Here is a 20,391-nt window from a genome sequence, read left to right as displayed (position 1 = left end):
GTGATTGAAAAATCACTGAAGATGTTGTCACAATCACAGGTTTCCTGTAAGATTTCTGCAGCTCTTCCCAGACATCTGACAGTCCCTGAATAATTTAACAGCAGCAGCAAAATGTGTCACCTTGCTGATCAACATGCCAAAATGATGCCACATATCAAAAGAGCTTGCTTTCATTGGATAAACACAGCCAACCTGCAAAAGTGGAATTCCTCATTGTCCACCACCAGCTCAGAAAGACATGGGCTCTCCTCATGGCTTCAGTGTGAAAAACCAAGTTCTACAGCTCAAGGGCCATCAGGCCTCACAACTCCTTCAAGGATGTTTAGAAAACCAGGAATTGATTGGTAGTCATGTTTGACACCCTGAACATTTTTAAACAACTAAATTAAACCAATATTCTACTGCCATCAGGGTTGCTTTGTCTATATCACTTCAAGGGCTGCCTCACATCTCATCCTCAAATGAGCATTGTTAGATCACTGAAAACATCAGAGTGTTCTGAGAAGAACCAGCTGGACTTTACCCACAGGAGTACTGATGTCAAAGCCTTCACCAGCTGGGTTCCTGGAAAGAAGCACACCAAAAGCTGCAGCCGAACAAACTTATGTTCTCAACAGTCATTTAATTAAGAAATCAATCATCAGAGGAAGCACAGAACACAGGCTGTGACAAAGGCTGTGTTCCAGTGCTTTTCTAGCACTTTTCAGCATCAGGTGAGGTGTGTTTATGTGCCTCCAGGCTGGGGCTGGCAAAGCCATGCTGCCAACTTCTGCCTCTTTACATGGTACACAGATCTGGCAGCTTTGCCACCACAGAATCACAGTTCAGTCACAAATGTGTTGCATTCAGAATTCACTTAGATCAGAGCACACATTTATATATAAAATCCAGGCTCTAAATCCCCCTGTTGTAGAAGAATTCTGTTTCTTCTGTAGATGTCAGAATTTCCGGTTCAAGGTCTGCTCGCTTTATCTGCAATGTAGGAAAAAAGGGAATCAGCAACACCACAGGCTGCTAAGTGATGTTAAGTCCTTGTTACTGCATTGCACAAATTCAGGTATTGCATTCAGTATTTGGGACTTGAGGCTCTTTGTTTATTTGGGGATTTGAGGTTTGTTGTTGTTTTGGGGCTTTTTTTTCCCCCTCCAACATTTTCTATGTCTGCAAACACACAGGAATAAATACTTATTATTTCAAAATAGTGGCATTATCTCTGTTCAGTACAGAATCACAGAATCATTTAGGTGTGAAAAGACCTTTAAGATCACCAAATCCAGCTGTAAATATATTTGGGTGACACACAGGAGAACTTTTGCTGTGGGCTGAGCCATTGGGAATCCCAAAGGGAATCAACCAGCCCTAAGCTCAGTAGATAATTCCTCAAAAGTCCCCTCATTTATGTTCAGTTTGCTTTGTTGTCCTAAGATTTAAGAAATCTTAAAAATAAAAGACTAAAATGCCAGAAAGTTTAGGCAAATAAAAGAAACCACTGAAAATTGCAAGAGCCCAGTCTTTGACTTGCTAATTCTTCTGACTTTGTGAAAGTCTGATAAATCTACATTGAAAAATGTAAATATAAATAACACACAATGCAACTCAGACCTCAAAAGTCCTGTGAGCCTCTGCCTGTACATGGGCCTTCACAAGCAGCCTCTCTGCTGCCACATTTTAGATGTACCACATTAATCCTGTTGATTTTTTTAAATGTGGCCTTCAGACTGCTGGCCATAGTTCTGAAAGGCTGATTTAATGTCACAATAATCTTAAATCAATTCCTGTGAAAGGACTTACCTCCCCACACTGTGGGAACATACTGAATGAGACTGGCAGCATCCCTGCTAGCACTGACATAATCACAAACATCCTCACTGGACCCAAAGCACGTGGATTTTTAACAAATCTTGCTCTGTCCAAGACATTGAAAAAAGTATGTCAGTTTATTGCAAATAGCCTGACAATGACACAAAGAGCATTAGCTACTATTTTACTGGTTGAAATTACACTGAAATTAGTAATAATCTAGGTTTATGGTTCCTAAAGATGCTTCCTCTTCACTTCCTATGTTCTTACTCTTAACTTCCTGTGCTTTCCCTTTGTTTTGTGCTTGCCTGCAGCATTTTCCAAGCTCAGACTGTCAAGATTAAGAAAAAAGCAGCAAGATCAAAGTGACAAAAGGAGGGAAAGTACATTAGTGCTTTAAAGTGTCTCAGTTCCTTGATTAAGATTTTTCTTGCATTACCCTTTCCTTACACATTTAGTTCCTGTGGGCAGCCCTATTTTGCTTTGTGCAAAAATTTATTACTTGACATATTTTAAATTTTATTTTACATCTGCATTTGTCTTCTAGTAACAGGAGTCCCTTAAGATGATAGGGAATCAATTTAAGCAATGCCCAGAGATGACCCCTGCCTGTACTATTTACATGACAAAAGATCATGACCAAAAGTTCAGGGCAGGCTAAGAATCCTCTCATAAAGTATACAAGGTATTCTTCTTAGGATACAGGGATTTAAAGTGTTGAAAAGCAAGAACATGTTTTATAATAGGTGGAAAACTACTTGAAAGTTAGGATCCAGCTTTAGTTGCAAATTCAAGTGCCACACTACCTCTTGAAAAATACAAACCTAAGCTAAGTGGTGTAAACAACCTTGATACAGACATTGGGACTCAAATCTTTATTTAGGGAACTGGAGAGAGGTAGGTGCTGGAAAATAGCCTATCAGGAGAGCACAAACATGTGTCCTGCATGGGAGCAGAGAGGAAAACCCCATTCCTGCAAACCCTTGGAGCATGGGTTCAGACATAACCAGATTCACTTAATGATCCCAGAGAATCACAGCAACCTCCCACATCATCACTTCCACCAAGGCAAGCAATACTGCAAACCCAAGAAAAAACCTGCAAATGCCAAGTGCCAGACTGAAAACCAGAGTCCCACTGCCCAGGCACCCCCAGCCCCTTGCAGTGCCTCTCACCTCTGCACAAAGTACATGAGCACTTCTGGCAGGAAGAACGTTGTCCCAAACAAGACTGCTCTGGACAATGCTGTTTCCATAACAGCCTTCAGGGAGAGAGCAAAACAAGTGTTGTAAAGCAGTGCTCTGGGCAGCTTCAAACACTGCCTGCTTCCCTGAGTGCTTTCTTGTCTTACACTCTGGAGTTTAAAGCAACAGGTTAATGAGGGATAATAACATCTATTAGAGGAATTCTTTCTTAAATAGAAACTAAGAGGCAAATACTCTGCTGATGACTGAGAAATTCCTAAAAAAGAAGGTGAAACTACTGATGAGTTTTCCTGCCATGATAATAATTTTGCTGACTTGCATGCAATTGGTTACACCTTCTGGGCATCCTAACTAGCCTGTGTTAAATCTGAAGTTCTCTCTCCAGCTGCCCCCAAATCCTTATGCAGTTGTTTCCACAATACAGGGCTTTTCTCTGAGGTGTCCCATCAGAAGATCCAAGAGTCTTATCTCCTTCTGGAGATGACCAGGGAATACAGAAATGTCTGTGCCAGTGTCTCTGGTCCTCAGTATATTGTTCTGGGGAGGCAGCCAACCCTTGATGACACAAAAGTTGTGGAACCTGGTTCTGGAAACCTAATCCAAGCCTGCCCAAAGATTCAGCAGCTGACGTGGGATTCCTTATCCAATATATCCAACTCTGTCTACTCTGAGCATCACATTCTGCTCTTAGCAGGGAATGAAACCCAACTCAAAAAAGTTCTCTGCCCCCTCACCTACCTTCTCACCAGCCTTCTTAGACACTCCTATAACCTTGCCATTCCTGTCCATCACTTCTATCCCATTGTCAAATTCCGGGCTTCTCACCATCGCCACAGTGAATGCACTCATCAAACCTGCAGGGTTAAAGGAGATTTTGCTTTAACAGATCCACAAGGACTGCCTCAGTAATAACATTCACAATGATGTGCATTTTACATTTCCAGTTCAGCAGTTCACAAATTAATAACCTGACAGCTTAAAAAGACATTGTCCTATGAAAATCTACTTGGGATCTGAATCTTTGTTTCAGAAGCTTGAGAGAGATTGGAAAGCTTCAGTCCTAAAAGATGCTTTGTCATTATGGATTCAGAGCTTTAAAACCATTCCCATCCAGCTCAAACCATGAGTACTTTGTCTTAAAAGAAAGTGGAGGTATTTCTGTTGTGGTTAGGTTTTGTCCTGCTCAGCATAAAATCCAGCACAGAAAACAAAATCCTGAAAGCAACAGGGTTTCAGAAAAGGCTGCATCCTGCATTGAAAGGAAGGGCACAGACTGTCAAACTGACCTTGCTTGAAATAACAGATTGCTTTTTTTTATTAGTTCTTGGTAGGGCTATTCAATAAATTCATCAGTGTTCCAGAAGACACTTTGCAAATGCTGGACTAACATTAATCAATTACCCTCAGGGTTTTCTCCACATTTAAGAAAATGGAAGCACATTTAACACCTGCTTCAAAGGAAACAAGTCAGAAACCTCTAATGTAAGATCTCAAGAAACCTCTAATGTTAAGATCTCAGAAATATCTGAGTAGATATCTCACATAACTTGAAACAGAGGAGATGATGCATTTTATCAATTTTTCCCTAAGAAAGGCCAAACATTTCTATAATGGCAATAGAAACACAATTAATGACATTAAATAGTTAAACTTGTCCTTGCAACTTCACCATGGCAGTAGAGCTGCTGCAGCAATGAACTGAATCCCACTTTCCTTGCAGGATTAATAACACCCTGCTGGAACAAGTCTCACTTTCTGCACTCCCAGAGCAATGTCGCACTCTGGTGTCACAGATGTGCCACACCAGGTCATGCCAGTGCCACTGCTACTGCCCTCCTGATCTGTCCTGGTGCTTTCAGACATGTGTACCAAGGTCACAAGAGTGCTCTGCACCTCTGAAACTAAAACCAGCAAGAATCCAGTGAGGCTGGGGACACTGTGCAGTGAGAGTTGTCTCCCACAGAGAGGAGGGGGCCAGCACAGGCAGCCAGAGAAGAAACAGTGAGATCACACCTGTGCAAAAGCAAGAAAACTCTACAGGCAGACAGGCAAATGGCCCTCAGGCCAGCTGCACGATGCACAGTTTGTTTCTACTCACCAAGCAGAGGAGCAGGTAGCAGCTTTTTGACAACAAGTTGCATTAATGAGCTCTTCAATGTGTAACGATTCGCAAAGGCAAGAGGCAGAGCCTAAGGCATGGAGAGGAAACAGGGACCTTCCATTGAAAAAATGTGCAGCATTCAGTGTAACAGGTTAGGAAAAGAAATCTGTGATTTAGTACATAGTTACCACCTATGAAAATAAGCAAATTCCTTGGTTTAACATTCCAACAAAATATATGCCTTCTCTATTTAATGAAGGTACTTGTAATCACTCTTTTACATAAGAATAGAAAACATGACAAAAAAGGCATTCAACATTATTATGTACAGGACAGCAGCAGTGTGAATACAAAGACAGAAAAAAGAAAATAATTACCTCTGACTAACATTTCTTGGATATTTGTCCAATCACATTGTGTCACACACTCCTCTCTCTCCCAGACAGGAAATCTGGTTTACTTCTGTATTTTTCCTGATTCTCTGCAGTTTCAGCCCAATTCTATATTCCCATAATACACTTGCAGGAAGTTTCACTTAGGGGTAAATGGCCAGGACACCAGCTGGCCCTCAGAGACTCCCCTGAAGGACAAAGGGAAGCACTCTCCTGGGCAGGGCTGCCTCCCCAAATTTCTGTAAACCCTAAGCAATCCTGCCCAGCTGTTTTGCCCTGCAGTGGGCAGAGGTGAAACTCCCTCTAACAGAAGCAAGAACAATCACATTTTTCTGCCAGAAGTTTATGAAAATTACTGCTTCATGTAGGGGCTGAGGAGAGGCATTACAGAATCATCCACACTTGAGAAGAGTGTAATGATACCTGAGCTCAGTCTGATGTAGCAAACTGCAGAAACCACAAATTCCTACTCCAGCAGAGAGCACAGGGGCAGCTCCCTTTTGGATGACTAATTTCCCTGCATCCAGTGCTGTATTTTCATGGCTGTGCTGTTCCTGGGATTTGAGCAAACACTGTCCAGTACTGATGCTTGCAGATCTCACCACTTCTTTGGAGTTAGATCTCTTCCACAACACCACATCAAAAATCAGCTACAACACCTCAGTGGCTCACTCTGTGTTTGTAAATACTGGCCATTCCTCTCACTACCTGTTTGCTAAGCTTGCAAAACAATAAAGAAAATAACACAAGAGGAAGCATCAGGGGAAACCAAGCAAAACAATGGCTGACAGATGATCACAAAGTATTCTTATTCTGAACAGTTCTGTGGCAAGACATCAGATTAGAGCACCAAAGCACAGTTCTGAAGGATATCTGGCACTGTGGTTACCTCAGTGCCTAATCCTTCTCAGGAGAGATTGTTAGGAAAGCAATCATTGAGCAAATACTTACACCAACACAGGCTGAATAAGAAATGGCTCCCAAGCCAAGAAAGAGCTGCTTTTGATGAAGTGAGTATTCCTAAGGACAGAAAAAACACGTTAAGTACACTGTAAAACACTTGCAAATCAAGTTCAGAGTGGCATTGGCACAATTAAGATGATTACAGAAATAAAAATCAACACTCACTTCAGCCTTTGGGGTGCGATTTCCATTTGCCAGAGTGAATGCTGTGGTGTATGTGTGAAACACAAACTGCAGAAATAAGACACTGTAAGAAAAATTGAATTCAGGATGGAGACTAGAAGACCTGTAAAAGTAGAAAGAAAGAGGAAATTACCTGACAAAAAAAAGAATGCTTTGCCTGGCGCTGAACAGATGAAACGATGACCTAAGAGGAAAAATGCACAAGAAAATGAGGTTTGAAGAGTGTAGAGGTTTTTGGTGCAGGAGCACTAGGAGAACTGCTGTGCTCATTTTTCTTTCAGTAGAAAGCACACAGACATGTATAAAACACAGACATATAGTGGTGAAACATTATGTGCAAGAATATTGCAGCAAGATGCTTTCTTACCCAGAAGAAAAATGTATTTGTGCCCATGAAGCTTAAATAGATGCAAATAAAATAACTAAGGTAACAAAAGTCAGTTAAATAAATGACTGAGAAAGGGTCAGATTGGTTTTGCTGGGGATATGAATACTAACTTAGATCTAACTGATCTATGATCAAAGATTTTAGGAGTCAATTCCCAGCTTCTTCTCAAATTCAGACATTGAAAAAGAACTTCAGCTTTAATAAACCACAACCTTTCTTGAGGTTCCAAGCTAAAGGTGTGGAACACTTTCAAAAAACAGAGTCAATCAAGATAAGAATACAAAATATTGAATAAGAGGAAGGCTGAGAATCTCCAAAGCCTCAGAGAAGGATCAGTAATTCATTTAATATTAGTGAATCAACCATCTTTATTATTAATGCCAGCACTGACTCCAACCACATCTATGAGAGCACATTAAGCTGTAAATATCAAAAAGAAGTATTTCTATTAATTTTACTACTGCTATTAATGAATTTTAACAGCCATCAAGACTTCCATTGTACTTTCTATCAGTGCCATGTAAGTTCATGCTGTAATGTCTGTATGGAATGACTTATCTCAGGATGCACACTCATAGGCCAAGCCCAAACCCAAAGAATCTAAATTAATAAATATGCACATAATTACAGCTACAAATTTTATGAAACTAAATGGTGCCATTTTTGAGCACAGTAACAAGAGTTTATTTTTATATCTTTGGTAATTTACTGATAACACCATTTCCTACTTGCAAATGCACCATCTACATAAGAAAAAATCATATTCTGGGTCTGAGACACAAACCACAAGGCTCCAATTCCTTCCCACTGCAGTTCCAGAGACCAAACCCAGGCCTTGCTCTCACTGCTGAGTGATGTCACCTTGCATCAGAAAGCTGTCCTTCACATGAACAATCTCTTGGAATGCTGCTGGAGAAGGGTAACTCACAGCTTTGGACTTCCAGGGAGATTCTTTAAGGGCTCAATTTCCAGATTATTCAGCACATCCCATAGAACAGATGTGTTTCAAACAGCTTGTGCTGAAGCTACAGTAAAGCCCCAAAACCTCTATTCCCTCCCTCCAACCCCTGGCTATGGAAAATGGAAGCCTTGCTGGATGCACACCAGGATCTGTCATGATTACTCACCAAGGGAAGAGTTATGGGCATGAAAGCTAAAAAGAAAAAAATCTTTATTTCAGTAAAAATAACATCAGTGAGTGCAGACAGATGGTCTTGAGCAGAAAATTCCCTTAACTTCCCCCATTTATTTCCATCTCCAAGTAAAACACTGCCCACAAACCCCAGCATCACCAGTAACTTCAACCCTAAGCTTTATCTCTGACTCCTCACTCAAGGAGCCACAAGCCCTGCTCAAATTTCACAGCCAAAAGGAGTCCTCATGAACTCCACTCACCAAATAACTGACCACAAGTTCAGCTCTCTGTCCAAAAAGAGATATAACAAAAGCTGCCACAGTTGTGATAATGAGTAAATAGTCTCAGTGTGGTTATAGCTGATTAACAACCTGTGCTGCCTAAACAACACCCCAAGCACTCTTGATCTGTCACCAGGAAGTAAATTCATCCAGCAGCCACAGCCATCAAGGGAAAAACTTAAACCATAGCAGACAGTTAAATGTGGAGGGATTTGGGAATGCATTCTGCAGAAACAAGGAGAGACTAATCAGAGTTTCCCTCTAGATGAGCAGATTATCCTGGGGAGAAATTCCTCAACAGGACCACAGGAATAAATAAATAAACTTTCAACACATAACAATGCAACTAACAGAAGAGTCTGCTTGCTTTTCTATATGGAGAAGAATGTCACTGTGGTATCACAGCAGCTATTTACCACGAGCTGATTTTCCTTCACACACATAAAAATTCTCACAAGGGAACCTACCTGGAGGTCTAAACAAAACAGGAATTATCTTGTCTGTATCAGGATGCACACTAGACTTAAAAAAGAAAAAAAAAAAGTGAATTAGAACATCTTTGCCATACATAAATAAAGAAAAAACCTTCATCTAAATATTTTGTAAACTTACCAGGCTTAGCAAGAAGGCTTGTTTGGTCTGCAACAGTTGGAAAATTAGGTTAGTAATTAAATTTCAGAAGAGGCTGGGTAAAATCTTCTTTCTAAGTTTATTGTATGTCTTTTTCTAATCACTTCTTTTTATACAAAGTGTATACATTTATACATCCCTTAAATTATATTTTCCCCTAAAATTTCTTTCCATATACTCCCTGTTGAATATAAAGGACTCACATCCCATGGGCTGTGTAACCAAAGCACACACTAGGGCAGAACAGAAGGTTATTTTTAAAAAGTTAAAACTAGAAGATATTTTAAAACATAAAACAACAATTAAATATGGCTAAACACTTATGTTAAGACTTTAACTGCAGTCCAAAATACCTGATTATTCTGAATGGGCTCTTTTTGGGTCTTCTCATTGACTTGTATTAATAACCTGGTTCTTCTTATTTCATTCTTTATTTGAGGAAAAAAAACCAAAACAAACAAAACCCCTCAGATTTCAATACTCTGAGTGCAATATATCAGCTATAAATCACCACAAACACAAACCCAGAAGCTAATGATGCACCTGTTCCTCACCTGAGCAGTGAAAGCAAGAACACAACCACATAGATAAACAATTCATAATCATAGAAACTTTTAAATTATTGGGCTAATTCAACTGCTGACACAACAGCCACAATCTGAGCAGGGCTGCTGAGATGGTTGTGCCTAGAAATGTCTCTTGGTTTATGTGATCAGATACAGGAGTGCATACACGTGCATTTCTGTCTATCTAGAACTGTGGAACACTTCATGTTGGAAGGGACCTTAAATCCCCTCCAGTGCCACCCTTGCCATGGCAGGGACACCTTCCACTGTGCCAGGCTGCTCCAACCTGGCCTTGGACACTTCCAGGGGTCCAGGGGCAGCCACAGCTGTTCTGGGCACCCTGTGCCAGGGGCTCCCACCCTCACAGGGAACAATTGCTTTCTCCTACAATCCAAACCTCCTCTCTGTCAGGTTAAAGCCATTCCCCCTTGTCCTATCACTCCGTGCCCTTGTCCGGAGCACCTCCCCATCCCCTTTAGGCACGGGAACATTACATTCGCTGCTGCATTCCTCACGTATTTCCTTTTCCTCAGCAGCCCCGCACTGACCCCATTTCACAGCCCCCGAGCTCGCTCGCACTCACCGAGGACTTGAGGAGCAGCAGCGGATCCAAGGCGTCCGCCCAGAGAAGAAACCTCTGGAAGAACGACTGAGGGAGACACGTTTGAGAGAGACGAGGCGTTATTTCGGACCTTCCCTCAGCACGACCATCCCCACACCCCCGCCCGCGCTGCCCACCTGCCCCTCTGCCCTCCAGTAGCGCAGGTTGGCGTCCATGGAGCCGCGGCACCGGAAGTGCCGGCGGGCCCGGTCCGCTGCTGCACGCTCCGGCCGGGCACGGAGCCGCCGCGCGGGGTTCCGCTGCCTTTGCCAGCGGTTTTCCTTGGGAAGGCCGAGCTCCATGGCCTTCATCCCTTTCCAGCGCTTTTCCCCAGGAAGGCCGGGCCCCATGGCCTTTTCCCTTTCCAGCGGCTTCCCCTGGGAAGGCAGAACCGAGCATCCGGGCTGCGGAGAAACCTCCCCGCGTCCTCCGCGGGATGGCGGAGGGAGAAGGCCAGGCCAGGTGAAGGTCGGGGTTTATTGGGAAAAATTCCACGCTTGCATTTCACAAAACAACCAAACACCGGGACTGAAAAGATTCGCTAGCGGCACCTGGAGCTTCAGCAGGCACGGCACCACTTCAGTGTCATTTTATCCTTCGTTGCACTGGAGCACTGATCCCCATTATAAAGCTGACTTAGGACTCAGCCACCTTGCTCAGGGGGAGAGAAGATGAAAAACAGAAACCCACTGAGTGTTGTATTGATCTATGCAGCCCCCCAGGACTTTGCTGTGAACAAAGGTGCAGGACAGAGCTGCTGAGGCAATGAACACATCCCATTCCTTCAAAACAGAGAAACAGGGCTTAGGGGGAAAGGGAAACAAAAGCAAAGCACCACACCTGCTGCCAGGCCACATTAAGATTATTTTATTATAGCTAAAGAGATGCTACATCAGTTTCAAGCAGTATAAGAGTCAAGCAAATTCAAGTGAAAGAAAACTTGCCATTAAGCTCCAGTAAGTGCACTGTGGGGGTTCAAGTTTTTACCATCTCCCAAACAAAATTAAAGTTCATGCTTGTTAGTGCTCCTGAGGAGCTGCACTTTTTTTTAAATGGCACATATTTACATTCTTTCCATGTTTTAGTGAATTTACACACAAAACCAATTATTTTAAAATTATTTTTACTTGTTACATTCATCTCTTCCTCTGCAAAACCCATTAAAAACAAAACATCTATCAAAATTTTATCCTTGTATTGTTTCAAACTTTTTTTGGACAGAATTTTATGTTGTATGAGAAAACTAAATGTGGGACATTTACTGGTCCAAAACTAGTTAAAGAAAGAGGGAAAAGCCAGTGGAAGGCAACTGTGACTTGTGTATTCATTCAGGAAGATGATTAATGGTCACAGAAATCCATGAAACAAGCTGCAGAAGATGGGGAAAGCCTTGGTTTTACCCTTTTTAAAGCAAGACAAGGGAGTCAGTAAATATTTCAGCATTTAATTTCTTCTTAAACATGAGAAAATTAGACCTTTTATTTTTTATTATTAATTTTTACATTCACAGCTGTTTTCCTAATGTCTTCAGTACACGAAACTTGAAAGTTTTGCCCATATAGTTGAGTGTTTATTTATTCACTTTTTCAAAATATTCTTTGGAACCTTCTGGGCTTGGTTTGATCTGTCAAGAAAAGGAAGTTTAGTTATTATTTGGTACAATATAATAAGTATGATGTAACTTTGTTATTACAGGTACAATAAAAAAAATTGTATTTGACACTTTATCCAAGAATATACATGCATGCTTTATAAAAACAGTACTCTATTTCTGTTTCTGCACTTGGTTGAAAGACAAAAGCCTTGATCAACTCCTACTTGAAAATTTTGAATATAAACCGCATTTTTCCTGTTAAATTACAATACATTAAATAAGTAAGAAATCTGAACTGAGTTAATGGAGAATCAAGTCAAATTTGCAATCTCCTAAAAGGAAACCAGTGACTTTCTTCATGAAATCCCACACTGGGTATCAAGCAGACTAAACTGGCCCAACTGATAAAAGCTTTGTGTTTAAACAACAGGCAGAGATTCAGCCAAGCACCTCACACCCGTGAGGATCCCAGCCCTCCAGACAAGCACAGACAGGCCAGTGCCTATCTTTAGGAGGGTTATATTTAGCACTGAGCAGCACTCACCGTTGGGGAGTTGGGAGTCCAGTTAGCTGGGCACACCTCTCCGTGTGTCTCCACGAACTGGAAAGCCTTCACCAAGCGCAGCGTCTCCTCCACGCTGCGCCCCACGGGCAGGTCATTGACACTCAGGTGCTTGATGATCCCGTTTGGGTCAATGATGAACAGACCTCTGCAATGGAGCAGCAGTTAAGGGAAGGTGAAGAGCATTCCAAGGCCAAACACAAGGAATGCACAATTTCACAAGGCAGTTACTCCAAGTTACATGCAGCAGTTAGGAGTGGAACTACAGCATTTGGTGTCTTGTTTGTTAGCAAAGTGATCCAGTGCTGTGGGACTGTGAGTTACAGAGAGACTATTCAATCCAGGCAAAGTTTTTTTGTACTTCCAAACTGAAAGTTGGCATCCTGCCCATGTCTTTTTGGTCAAATCTATAGGTGCTGAGTGAAGAGCTGCTTGTGCATTATGCCACTAAATTAAATCCTCTTGCATACAAGTATTTGTGAAAATCAAAGTCACAATCTTAGCATACTAATTAACCTAATCTGTCAGTAAATCAGTGTCAAAAGTTTCTGATCCAAAGAGATCAGGAACTGAAGGTCTCCAGAAGACTCCTACCCAATCCACTGTTTCTCAGAGACTATTATGGAAAGAAATTAACAGAAATTGCCCTTCTATGCTGCTCTTTCTTCCTTAATGACATGGAGTTCTCCCCTCTCTCAGAGCAGAAGAGCTGGCTTTTCCCTCACACATTTTCAGAGAGGCCTGAAGTCATTCTCAACTTCATGACCAAAATGGCCAGGTGCCTTTTCCTAGGTGGGATCCAGCTGACATCTCACAGTCTTCCCTTGATGCCACTTCCCCACAGGAGGGGACAGTGTGCCTTGTGTTGGTTAGACTGGGTTGTGCCACAGCACAGCACAGCCAGCAGCCCTTACCTCAGTGCTATGCCAGGTCCTTCCAGCAGCACCCCATAATCACGGGAGATCTGTTTGGTGAGGTCCGACAGAACTGGAATATTCATTTTGCCCAAACCGCCGCTCTAGAGAACAGAGTAAGATTCCACTTGGTTACGAAAAGCTCCATGGGATCATCCTTCCTGAGCTGCTGGATTCCATGTCCTTGAGGGCACAGTAACAACAAAACACAACCACAGTATCTGCTCCATGAAAGTAACTAAGTGTGTGCCGTGTTGCTTGGGTTTGCTTTGTTTGTTTGTTTTGAAGTGGTCAAAACCAGTTTGTTTCTTTAGAAAGTGAAAATTTCTTTTGCAATGAGCATTCTAGAATTGCTTGTTTTGGTGGTAAGAGGCTACCAATGGCAAAAGCCATAAATTTCCAGAAAAACTTCCCTTGTATCCTGTTCAGGAGCTTTGAATAGAAAAAATTATATTGCATATTTAAGTGTTCAGAATTAAATAGTATGAACACAGTGGGGAGGGAAGGGAAACAAACCTGTGAACAAACAAACTTTGGAGAACATATCTGAGGAAGAACAACTGAGGGAGCTGAGGATATTTAGCCTGGAGAAAAGGAGGCTCAGAGGTGGCTTTATCCCTTTCTACAACTACTTAAAAGTGGGTGTAGCCAGGTGGGGCTAAGCCTTTTCTCCCAGGTAACAAGGGAGGTTTATATCAAATATTATCAAAATATTATCAAAAATTTCTTCACAGAAAGGATTGTCAGGCATTGGAACAAGCTTCCCAAGGCACAGGAAAAAAACGTGGCTGTGGCACTTGAGGACATGGTTAGTGGTGAACGTGTTGATTGTGTGGTGAGTTGGACTTCATGGTCCTAGAGGTCTTTCCCAAACTTAACAATTCTATGATTCCAAACACAATGCCCCTAGCAGCATACTAAATATGTCAGAGTTGTGCTGCTCTATTCAGTGAACATTTTTTTTTGTTTTGCCTCCCACAAATCAATTTAAATACTATTTGAAGAGTCAAACAAGATTTCTTTCAGTTTTGCCACATACTGAGACTGCAAGAGAGATACGCTCTCTAACCTTGAAACAAGGCTGGAATTTGTTGGCTTTGCTATTCTTGGCATCATCAGTGAATCACTGTGTAATCTCAGCCACTCAGACCCTGATCCTGCAAACACTTGTCTGCAACAGAATTCCCTACACAGAGCTTTGAGCACAGATGTCAGAGAAACCAAGGCTTCAGCTTCTCTGGGTGTCACTCTGTGTGTGCCTGTGCCACCATGGAATTCTTTCCACCCCGTTCAGGGTGTTTTGAGTTGGACTTGATGATCCTTGTGGGTCCCTTCCAACTCAGGACAGTCTGTGCATCTGTAAAATACTACGTGCATGACTGACATCCCCTGAACACCTTTGGGATAAAGCTGTGAAAACAGGCCACAGTCACAGTGCTGAGCTTTGAACAAAGCAGGCAGAAAAGAAATACCCTCGACAGGCTCAGCCAAGGTGTATTAAATCCAGCAAACTCTCCTCCTTCCCCTGCATGCTCCAGTGGTGCCAGAAGACACCCAGCCTGCTGCACTATTGCACAGTGCTGTCCACACAGGCTGGCACTGATGGCACAGACACTTCTGCACCTGCCTGGGACACTGGTAGTTCTCTGCAGCTACCTAAACCAGGGAGATGTTTTGTGTCATCAAAAGCACGTATTTTTATATACATCTGAGAGAGGCTCCTCTCCAGTAAAAGGCTGTCTCCATCACTTTCCTTTCCTAAAGAAAGCCAGTAACCTCCACTTGTACTGCAAGAGTGGAAACCTTTCAGCAAGTGAGGTAATGATACAAGTGCTCCAATAAACTGCTGGATTCTTTGCTTCCAACCTGAAGCCACCACTATTGGGTAATTGTCAATAGTCACAACTGAACAGCTGCTGCTCCTTTTCTGTGATAGTTTTTGTGCATTATCAACTGTCACAGGCACTTTGGGACAGCGACATATAAACTAACCATTTGTCTTTTGAGATAAATGTACAAGGACACAATGTTATCAACATAACTATCATCACAGCAAAATAAAAACCCAAACCAAATAATTAAGAAAAAGAGAAAGAAAACAAAAGACAGAGGTCAGAATTATGTCATCAAATGTAGAAGTTGACTGCATACGACTTTAGGAAATTATTAAAAATCAGCATTGGCACAATTACTTATTCAACTCCTCCCTGGAGCTCGTGTGAAAAGAAACCAAACCAACAGAGAAAGCCCTAAAAAGATGCTCCACTCCTACCTTCCGTGGTGTGTTTATCCAGGCCAGGTGACTAAAATGAGAGTCCACCGAAACTGCCACCACCTCACAGTTCACGTCACGAAATTCATTTGCTTTGTTGCTAAAAGCCACAATTTCCGTGGGGCAGACAAAGGTGCTGGTGGGAAGACAGATCAGGCTGTAATAATTCTGTCACCTTCTCTAGAGAAGACTCTTACGGGTGTTTCTAGGCACTAATGCAGCAGAGCGTTTTCTTTAGACTCATCATTTTAGCCATGTTTCCTGCTCACGATTACAGTCTCAAACTAACATCACAGCCACGCAGGGACACTAGTTACCTTCTCTGAGTTCTAGACAGATTCCTTACTAAGATGGAAAAACTGTCTCTGCTGCAGATTGCCCATATAGTTTTTGTAAACTATAGCAGAAAGATCTGCAGGTTAAACCCTTCTCCATGTGCCCACATGCACCAGCATGCTCTTGGCCATTCAGGGCTTCTGAGCAGACCGACCTATCCTGTCATGTTTTGCCTTTGCCTTGGAGCCATGTAGTTGCAGTTCTGCTGGCCTTGGTGCTTCAAGGACAGAGTCTCCAAGGTAGCTGCAAACTGCAAAGAAATGCCCTCACCCCGGGATCTGACTGTAACAGAACCACAGCCAGCTCCTGATGCAGTCCCTGCAGCTGGAAGATGCTCTCCAGCCACCCCATCCTCTGCTTTAACACACAGCGGCCATGTGCCCCCAACCTTATCGCTCACGCTCTACACACAGGCACATCTGCTTTGCAAGACTGGCCCAAATCGGGCGAAACCAGAACGACCTGCAGCGCTTGCGATGACCTTCAGCAGGGCAGAAGGCCCATCGGGAAAGGGACAAACCCGCACTCACAAGTCCAGCGGGTAGAAGAAGAGAACCAGGTATTTCCCCTTGAAATCATTCAGGCTCAGCTCCTTGAACTCTCCGTCAACGACGGCCGTTCCCTTGAAGGCCGGGGCGTGCTGTGTCACCGCGGCGGCGAACCGCGAGGAGCCTGCGGAGGGGAGAACGCAGAGCTGCGGGCCGGGCCCGGGGGCGCTCCCGGGGCGCGTCCCCCGCACACCGTCCCGCACTTACCGAGGCTGAAGGCTCGGCGGGAGCAGGCCGGGGGCCCTGCCGTCCCCCTCCTCCCGGCGGTGGCGGCGGCCACGGGCACCTGCGGGGACAGGGAGGGTCAGGGCGGCGGCGGGGCCGGGCGGGCAGGCCCGCGGGCGGGCCCTCACTCACCGCGGCGCGGAGCAGCCTCACCAGCGCGGCGGCCATGTCGAGCGGCGGGCGGAGCGGGGCGGAGCGGGGCGGGGACGAGAGGGGCGCTGAGGGACGCACGGATCGCGGAATCGATCGGGTTGGGAAAGGCTGCTGGGAGCGCGCAGTCCGACCTGTGCTCCAGCACCAGCGGGTCAGCCACACCGTGGCACGGAGGGCCACGTTCGGCCTTTCCTTGAATACTTCCCTCAGTCGTTCCTTGACTACTTCCTTCAGTCTTGCCTTGACTACTTCCAGGGACGGTGACTCCACCACGTCCCTGGGCGGCCCATTCCAATGTCTAATCACCCTTCCTGCAAAGCAATTCTTCCTAATGTGCTACCTAAACCTCCCCATGTACAGCTTGAGCCGTGTTCCTCTTGCCATTTGTTATTGGGAGCAGAGCCCGACCCCGATCCCCTCCTGTCAGTGACAAGCTCTGCCCTGAGCCTCCTCCCGGCTGGGCACTCCTGTTCCCTCACTGCTCCTCGCAGGACTTGTGCTCCAGACCTTTCCCCGGCTCTGTTCCCTTCTCTGGACCTGCTCCAGCCCCTCAATGTCCTTTCAGAGCTGCGGGGCCCAGCGCTGGACAAGGTGCGGCCCCAGCAGTGCCGTGTGCCCGGGCTGAGCCCCTCGGGCCCGGCTCGCAGGGCTGGGTGTTGTTTGCTGTGTGCTGAGACAGCTTGTGCTCAGAAACCTTCCACAGGCACTCTTCTTGCAATTGGCTCTGACTTTGTTGAACTCGCTCTGATTATAGCTACAGAATCACAGAATATTCTCAGCTGGAAGGAATACACAAGGGTCATCGAAGTGCAGCTGCTGCACAGGACATCCCAAGAGTCACACCGTGTGCCTGAGAGCATTGTCCAACACTTCGTGAGCTCTGCCAGGCTTGGTGCTGTACCCACTTCCCTGGGGAGCTCGTTCCAGATCCCAATCACTCTCTGTTTTCTCTATAACCTGGTGGTTTTTCTAATACACAGCCTAAACTTCTACCAACTCAATTTCAGGCTGTTCCCTTGGGTCCTGTCACTGATCACCACGGAGCAGAGATCAGTGTCTGTCTCTCATTTTCCTGTTACAAAGAAGTTGTAGACTGCAATGTTTTGTCCTCTCAGTCTCCTCTTGTCCAGGCTGAACACACCAGGTGTCCTCAGCCACTCCTCATACAGCATCCCCTCCGTGCCCTTCACCACCTTCACAGCTCCTAGTTTCTTTCTTCCTTTGTGTTCCTTCATCTAAACACTTAAACCAAGCTGAATCCAGTTTCTCTTCTGGGTTTAGTAATTTCTGCTTTCATATATGGATTAATATCCATGACATTTTAGAAAGGGCAGACCTTGTGAACTAGAGTTTGACTCTCCTAGCAGGATAAGCTCAGCCATCAGCATCAGGGGGCAAAGCCAAAGGCAGCCAGAGCAATGTCAGCTACCCCTGGGATGAACTCAATGAATGCTAAGTCTACACTTCTGAACTTATTCCTGGTACTAATGCATCTGCATGGTCCAGTCACCTCTCTAATAGTGAACCCTCTGAGCCTTCAAAAGAGGGAGGATTGTCTTCAACCTGGCTGTTAGGATTGATAATTGGCTGGTATTAACTGTCTGCTATGACTAGGAATTGTTTGGGCTGGTATTAGTTGGTGTTGTCCAAAAGTGTGCTGAGACCTTTCTCATTTAACATCATGACAAATTTCAGTCACTGGCACCTTGAATTTATTAATCCAGATGTGGCCAATGACAGCTGGAAATGTGGCTCTGAAAATCTCAAAAATAAAAAAAAATTAATTCCTAGAATAATGTTATGTACTCAAAATATGAAAGGGGAAGTGAGTAAACTATTTGTTCATTAGAAGGTATGGCAGGTGCAGTGTGGGTGAGCTGTGCCCTAGTCTGCAGCCTTGGATTAGGAGAGGGAAGGAGGGATTGTGGAGATTGTGACCAGGGTGGAGGCGTGGGAGGTGTTTGTGCCGCCGCTGACAGCTGCAAGCAGAGCAGTGAGCAGTGAAGCTGAGCCTCACACACCTGTGGAGCAGTGGCTGTAGGTGGAGAGCAGCAAAACCATCAGTCATTACCTGGGCTGATTCTTTTCAGAGCAGTGCAGGATGGCATGACTGCGTTTGTGTCTGAAACCTGGCACATGCCCTCAGGCACAGAGACGTGCTCACTCAGACAGTGCCTTGGGGCTGGGCAGCAAATTGTGTGCCCAGGGGTGGCCGGGTTCCTTTCCCTCAGCTGTGGGAGCTGCATTGTGGCATCCAGAAATGGGTTGTTGCTCGGATTTCCTGAGGATGGCTGTCTCATCCACAGATGATTATTCACAAAACTTCTAAGTTGATGTATTCTAAACCAATGCCCTTCCCCCCATCCCCGGAAAGTTGTATTTGTTTAAAACTCTTTGTTTAAACTCTTGGCTTGCAGGTGGGGAAATATTGCTCATGCTTTGTTATGGAGGGAATGTAATTCAGCTTCTCAGACCTCTGTGCAAAAGCTTGAACTACTGCCATTTAATGGGGGGTGTTCTCCATTTTGCTTTTGCAAAATGAGCATCCCTGCAACCTGAAGATGGGCCTTGTCACTGCCAAAGTGCACCTGATAAAAGTTGTTCCTTTTTCCTCAGCACTGGCACAGACTAGAGCAGCTGCTAAACCTGATTCTTATTGACATCCAAAGCTCAAAATCAATCTACCACATCTTTTCCCAAATCTTGTTGATTGTCTCCTTTGCTGTCTTTAAGCCTGGTTCAAATTGAGATGTGAAGCTGGTGAAAGATTCTCTGGGGATTTCAGCTGGGTTTAAGGAGAAGCTGGTATATAAGGTGCAGAGTAGTCCATAAGGCACTTGAATAGATAATGGCAGATGAGAATGTTCTTTTTGATCAGGGTACTTCTCTGCTTGCTCCCATTTTGTGCCTCTCTTTTCCTATCTGGGAATAGTTAACTATGTCTTTCTGGTGAAAAACTACAAGATGGGTTGATAAAAAATACTAGATAATACTTGTGCGTTGTTTCAATTATTGTTTTGTAAATATTAGATTTTAAAGAGCTCTGAAAGACCATCATTTATACAACAAAATTTCAGGGGAAATGTAGCTGTTTCTCTCTAAACTTGGTGAAAAGGATAAGCAAATCTCAAATCAGAACTGTTGTGGTGGATCACTGAGAAGCAAATTCTGTGCAGAGCATGGGATACATATGTCTGCTTGTTTAAAAATAAAATCTGCTCATCTTCTACAAGGTTATGTTATTCCATGTGCTCAAATGCTGTAACAATCATTTGTCCTCTACCTTGAGGAAATAGATAACTGAAAAAGAGGCTGGGAAATGGAGAAAAAACAACAGAGGCATAAGCATTTTTATCTAAACCAAAGCAAAAAGTTTGGCTTAGGCAACACGATGCATCACCCCGTGACTGTTGGTAGATGGCAGCCTCTGTCCTTGCACACAGGGGCGCTGGAAAATATTCCAGCTGCCTGCAAATGCTCTCACAGGCCTGTGTGCTCCCACCTGCTGATACCCAAGCAAGAGAAAAAATTTGTCCATTCGT

At 44.1% G+C, this 20,391-nt stretch overlaps 2 protein-coding genes across 2 annotated transcripts; both read right to left on the bottom strand.

Annotated features, from left to right (window-relative positions):
* Positions 1–602: 602 nt before the first annotated feature.
* On the bottom strand, positions 603–10,456 carry SFXN4 (sideroflexin 4). The gene is made up of 14 exons (XM_033066138.1): positions 10,383–10,456; positions 10,228–10,293; positions 9,432–9,506; positions 9,061–9,087; positions 8,916–8,970; positions 8,160–8,185; positions 6,778–6,828; positions 6,627–6,692; positions 6,450–6,518; positions 5,104–5,194; positions 3,744–3,859; positions 2,976–3,061; positions 1,792–1,906; positions 603–972 (listed from the first exon to the last, which is right to left on the bottom strand). Exons 1-14 carry the CDS (start codon positions 10,419–10,421, stop codon positions 895–897), a joined length of 960 nt encoding a protein of 319 aa, XP_032922029.1. The 5' UTR covers positions 10,422–10,456; the 3' UTR covers positions 603–894.
* Positions 10,457–11,089: 633 nt separating this feature from the next.
* PRDX3 (peroxiredoxin 3) lies at positions 11,090–16,864 on the bottom strand. Its single transcript, XM_033066675.1, has 7 exons — positions 16,829–16,864; positions 16,679–16,757; positions 16,454–16,595; positions 15,588–15,723; positions 13,316–13,419; positions 12,384–12,549; positions 11,090–11,869 (listed from the first exon to the last, which is right to left on the bottom strand). The coding sequence occupies exons 1-7, from the start codon at positions 16,862–16,864 to the stop codon at positions 11,816–11,818; spliced, it is 717 nt and encodes a 238-aa protein (XP_032922566.1). The 3' UTR covers positions 11,090–11,815.
* Positions 16,865–20,391: the final 3,527 nt, after the last annotated feature.

The sequence above is a fragment of the Catharus ustulatus genome, chromosome 8 (assembly GCF_009819885.2).
Source record: "Catharus ustulatus isolate bCatUst1 chromosome 8, bCatUst1.pri.v2, whole genome shotgun sequence".
Classification (NCBI taxonomy): Eukaryota; Metazoa; Chordata; class Aves; order Passeriformes; family Turdidae; genus Catharus; species Catharus ustulatus.
Note: the sequence above shows the minus strand (reverse complement) of the source record. Positions and strands in the feature narration are given on the sequence as shown.